The sequence below is a fragment of the Salvia hispanica genome, chromosome 4, assembly GCF_029641045.1.
Source record: "Salvia hispanica isolate PSC_SH4W2 chromosome 4, Shi_PSC_v1, whole genome shotgun sequence".
NCBI classification, from domain to species: Eukaryota; Viridiplantae; Streptophyta; class Magnoliopsida; order Lamiales; family Lamiaceae; genus Salvia; species Salvia hispanica.
Genome location: NC_142695.1, coordinates 32,387,450 through 32,392,726, shown reverse-complemented (window position 1 = coordinate 32,392,726; position 5,277 = coordinate 32,387,450). Strand labels below are relative to the sequence as shown.

Here is a 5,277-nt window from a genome sequence, read left to right as displayed (position 1 = left end):
GTGCCGCCCATGAATGAGACTCCTAATGGCAGACGGAGGGAGTATTTCTTTCGACTATCCATTAATTTATATTTTTATTTAAAAACAAATATTTACTTTTTCTTTCTTTATTATATTTATTATTTTACCCACTCTTTATTTCTCCACTTTATTATTTCTTTCATTAACTAAAAAAATATATTTTTCTTAAATTGTATGTTAAAAGAAATCAATCACTTAAGAGATAGTATCATTTTAATTTTTAAAATTTTAAATTATTTCAAACAGAGACATTATTATTTTTGCATTTTAAATTATACATCTTCATCCAATTTTATTACTATTTCATTTAGCTGATTGGCATTTCATTATTTTAAACCTATGTCTTCTAGATTTTAATTACCAACTTTGAAAGTGGTGCATTTCAGATAAGTAATGGTTATAAGCATATTCAATTAGGATCGGAGTTTGGCTGCTCCATTAATGCCTGCATTTCTCATCAATTCTCGGTCAAACTTAGCCGCCCACTTTTTTCTAATTGGCCCTACCCCTATCATTACATATTCCTCTTTATGAAGTTAGTATCTTTTACTTTTATTACTCATAAATGGAATATCTGTATGTATTTACATATAGTACAAATTGATTAATAATCATACTACAAAAAATCATTCAAGAAAATACAAATGCCAACTAGCTTAATCATACAATGTACAGCTGCAACTTTCATTAAATAATTTTGCAGATATTGATACACAACAACATAACCATATGTAAATCTAATTAAATAAACAATCCTAATTCTAATCAAGCCAAGGCAATCACCACCAAAAAAAAGAGGTTCCAAGCCTGCCTTTGCCATCGGCGACGATCACCTTAAATTAAATACACTTGCGATTGAACGACGACGCTCGCGACCCTAACCCCCGGAACGACAGTGAACGCCACTACTGGCTCCGGGGATGCATCGAAAGCCTCGTCGTTCACGCTCTCCATGTACACCTCCGAGAACCGGCTCCCATTGCTCACCCGAAAAATCGCCACCTCCGGGTCCAATGCGAAGGCGAGGCAATGCAGCATCCACACGCGCTTCGCCATCTCACAGAAGGTGGCGAAGAACGCGTTCTCCGGCATCACGCCGGAGCTCACCAGATTCCTCTGATCCAGATTGCCGAAAAGCGACGCCTCCATCTTCGGATGAATTACACGTAGATATTTCGCGCGGCAGAATTCCGCGAATATCGATTTTGGCTTCCGACCTAGATAATCCGCTGGCCTCGCGGATTTCAGCTCCGTGAATCTCTCGAAGAACTCGCGGCGGCGATTCTCCTTCTCCGGCGAAGACGACGCGTATTTTTCGGAGAAACAGGGGCGATCGAAGCAATCGAACATCTCTCGGCAAACGAATGATTCGAAGGCGAAGCAAATGTGACTCCGCTCCCAAAACGAGACGCCAGGCTGGATCGAAGCCGCGGCGGCGTCCAGATCCCAATCCTCCGACTCCATCTCGTCCACGAGCAACCGAACGAAGCTCCGAACCGACTTCACCGCCTGCCGAAGCAGCGATACGAAATGGCTCGGTCTCACCTCTCCGCGATCTCGAAACGACAGCTGTCCTCCTCCTCCTCCTCCGCTCGAGTTGAGCCTTTTGTCGAGCAGCTTGCAGTCGCCATCGATCTCCGCCAGCTTCTCCTTCAAAAACACGATCTCCGATTCCTTCAGCTTCACCTGCGAATCGAGCTTCCGACTCGTGATCTCATACATCTTCACGAGACTGCTCTGCTCCTGAGCCTCGGCGACGAGCAGCGCCGTCGCCGGAGACGCCTCAGCGAGCTCCTTCTTCGAAAATCGCTGCCTAAGCTCCGACAATTTCTTCAGCTCAGCAACAATCGCCCGATCCGCCAATTGAATAACGTCGGCGTCGTACGGCGATTGCGCGCACTGTAATTGAGCATATGACGCCTTAATCGACGATAAAGCGGCGAAGAGCTTCGCCACAAAAGCTTCTCCAACCGCCTTGTCTCGATCCTTGTTAATCTTCTCGCGAGATTTGGCCTTCCTGATATCCTCGTGCAGGACCTTGGCGAAGGTGCGCGCGAGGCGGCTCTTCTTCGGCGTGAAGGAATCCATGGCGATGTGGAAACTGGGGATGATTTGAGCAGAAGAATTGGGGGAGAATAGTTAAATAGAGAAACGAATATGAATTGCAATGATTAGAAATAGTATAAGTTTGCATAATGAGCGTGTTTCAGTAAAGCTAGCTGCAATCTGCAAGTTCATGAGAGCAGAATTCCCACTTTCTATAACTGTAGATCTCAAATCTCATCATTTTTCAACAATGTGGCCGTGTTTTTGTTTGAATTTTAATTATTTTTTCACAACGGTATGCAATCATGGGAGGAATACCAATTTTTAACTAAGGAGTCGCTGCAATGTCCAATTTAGGCACGTCTAAAGCCGAAGACCATTCTTTACAATTATACTCCCTCCCTCTTCTAATGCGTCTCTCGCTTTGATCCAACTCGAGTTTTAAAAAATGTTATAATAAAATGTAGGAAGAGAATGATAATTAAAATAGTATGAATAGATATTATGACCCACATTATTATTACTATTTGATAGTGGATCCTAGTGTATTAAGTTGTAAATAAAATGGGAAATGAGTTTGGAAGAAGTTTCCATAAATTGAAATGAGATAAGTAATTTTTATGCGACAAACGACGTATCCTTATTTTTATGGGACATAGAGAATATTACTTGCTTACAATAAAATGTGATTATGAATGAGGTAATAGAATGTGAAATAATAAAGATAAATAGAACAATTAATATAAAATGGACCAAAAGAAAAAATTGAAACATGAGAGACGGACGAAGTATCAATTCTGAATGTAGACTTATTTTATAATAATTGTTTGCTACGCTACAACGATTGGACATCCATAAAATTATATGTCCCGACTCGAATTACATGATCTGCAAAATCATTCTATATATCCACTTCCAGTCCCTACATCCCATTTTAATTGAGTATTTTTTAGGTAATTCTAGTGTAATCATTTTTTTATAAAATAAAAACACACTTAATCTCTTTTATCTTATTATTTATTATAATTTATTATTTATTTTATTTTATCTTCTATTTTATTCTCTCTTCATATATGTATTTTTTTTGTATTTTATTTTTACCCAACTCAACTAACTAAATATTTTTTCTTAAATCTATGTACCATAAAAAAAATACTATCTCAATTCTCAACTGCTACAAAAGAAGAAAACTTAACGGATACTATCAGTTTACATGGGAACGGACGACCAATACTTACTCTGTTGCGTACCACGATGCAACACATCACATGGTAGGACATGGAAATGTCACAACTTTCCTTAAACCTACCTTCAACGTGAAATGCATCCACTCTTGAATAACATTTCAGAGCAAAAATGGAACAGCTCTAGATAGAAAATAAAAAATAAAATTTAGGCAGTACTGGCTTCACATAATGAATTGGATTCATAGGGCCCAATCTGCATCAAATCTCCAAAAGCATTTAACATTTTCATTAATTAATTGGATTCCTATGACGTTGCAATACTACTAAGACAAGAAAATTTTAAGAATAATTATTACTGATATTACTATGTATAAAAATTGCAATTGGTTTTACCTGACAAATAAATTCAAATAATATTCAATATTTAAATATACTCCATATTTATGGAATAAGAGTAGCATGGAATCAACTAAATTTGCATTATTAGCATTCTCTAAATATCATTTTTTAAAATCCAATACTCGAAAGAAACATCTTGTTTAAGACAGAGCGGAGGAACACTATTATTAAATAATCAATGGTCCCTAAACTAAGTAAATTATAGTACAAGAGTTAAAATTTGTAAATGATTTAGATTTACCAGAGAAAAATTATGCACATATTTTTCTTTTTTTCTTTTTAATTCAACCATCGAAGGTGTCTTATTTAATAAATAATCATTTATTTTCCGTCCATATTAAAATACTTCATTACCATTTTTCTCTGTTTTAATATAATCAACGCCTTCACCTAAACTTTCGTATTAATAAAAAGTATGATCATATTAAATGAGAGAAAAACTCACTAGCTAATTCCCCATTTCCTACACATTCAACCAAAAATTTAAATCAAAGAAACATATTTAATTTATAATTTATATAAAGTGTACTCCCCTCTTTCCGCCTTTTAAAGAGCTACTATACCATTTTGGATTGTCGACGATTTATAGAACCAATTATTTTATTCTATTTTTAAAATATGAATTTAATATTCCACAAACTTTTTAAATCCACGCTCTAATATAAAATTAATACTAGTACTTTTTTTCTTTTACTTTTCTTGATAAATTTAAAATTTCTTAAAACTGATTACAAATGGGTTCATTAAATTGTGGACTGTAGGAGGTAAATTGGAACCATGTCACCAAGTCACGTGACAAGATCGGACAATTGCTATAGATGCACGTGACCAGAAATGTCTAAAGGACAACGACGGCCAAACAATTTAGAAACATTTTTACCATTTTACCCCTTCGAACACGTTCATTAACAAAAATTAAATGCATACGCAGTGTAAAGAGAGTCGTTACCTTCCAAAACAGAATGCAGAAATAGGCCTCTGCGGCGACCACTGTGAATCTCAACAAACCGTAAAATATTACAGCCTAAATTTGGAGTCAAATCAGGTAAGCGAAGATTGTGAAGAACGGAGAGGTTTTTCCGATTAAAGTTTTTATGATCGATAAAGAGTTTATTTATAATGACAAAAAAACACACTCACCGGAATCGGATACGGATTGGAAGAGAGACGGGAGAAAACGAAGAGCAAATTATAAGGAAATTAAAAATAAATAAAAAGTCTTTGCTTGCGATTGGAAATTTAAAAAGACTTGGCAAATAAATACCCCAATATTTCTCCCAAAGGACGCGTTTTCTGTATATTTATTAATTTAGGTACAACTGGAGAGATTAAAATAAAATACTACTAGTAACAATCTTTCAATAAGAAAAACAAACTATTTATGCAAATAGTTTGAAAATTAAGTTTATTTATTAGTGCAATTTAAATAATAGCCCTTTTATCTTTTAAACTCTCTATTTTCTATTTTCTTTATTTGTCATTATTAGTCTCATTTCTTGGTGGCATGAGTTTTAATAAAAGTGACTTGAAAAAAGTTAGTTGAATATTAATACGACTTGTATATATATACTAGTTTTAAATGAAATGTTAGTGAAATGAGTTGGTTGAATATGTGACCATATTA

The 5,277-nt window shown here is 35.5% G+C and overlaps 1 protein-coding gene across 4 annotated transcripts; it reads right to left on the bottom strand.

Moving 5' to 3' along the window:
- Positions 1-650: 650 nt before the first annotated feature.
- On the bottom strand, positions 651-4,885 carry LOC125195691 (protein GRAVITROPIC IN THE LIGHT 1-like). Of its 4 annotated transcripts, none has more exons than XM_089057287.1 (3): positions 4,794-4,885; positions 4,603-4,677; positions 651-3,507 (listed from the first exon to the last, which is right to left on the bottom strand). In XM_089057287.1, exon 3 carries the CDS (start codon positions 2,107-2,109, stop codon positions 856-858), a length of 1,254 nt encoding a protein of 417 aa, XP_088913413.1. In that variant the 5' UTR covers positions 2,110-3,507; positions 4,603-4,677; positions 4,794-4,885; the 3' UTR covers positions 651-855. The 4 variants fall into 4 exon arrangements, with proteins under 4 accessions (XP_088913413.1, XP_047949808.1, XP_088913414.1 ...); XM_048093851.2 differs by having other exon boundaries at positions 651-2,122; XM_089057288.1 differs by having other exon boundaries at positions 651-2,122; positions 4,603-4,643; positions 4,794-4,809.
- Between the last annotated feature and the right edge of the window lie 392 nt (positions 4,886-5,277).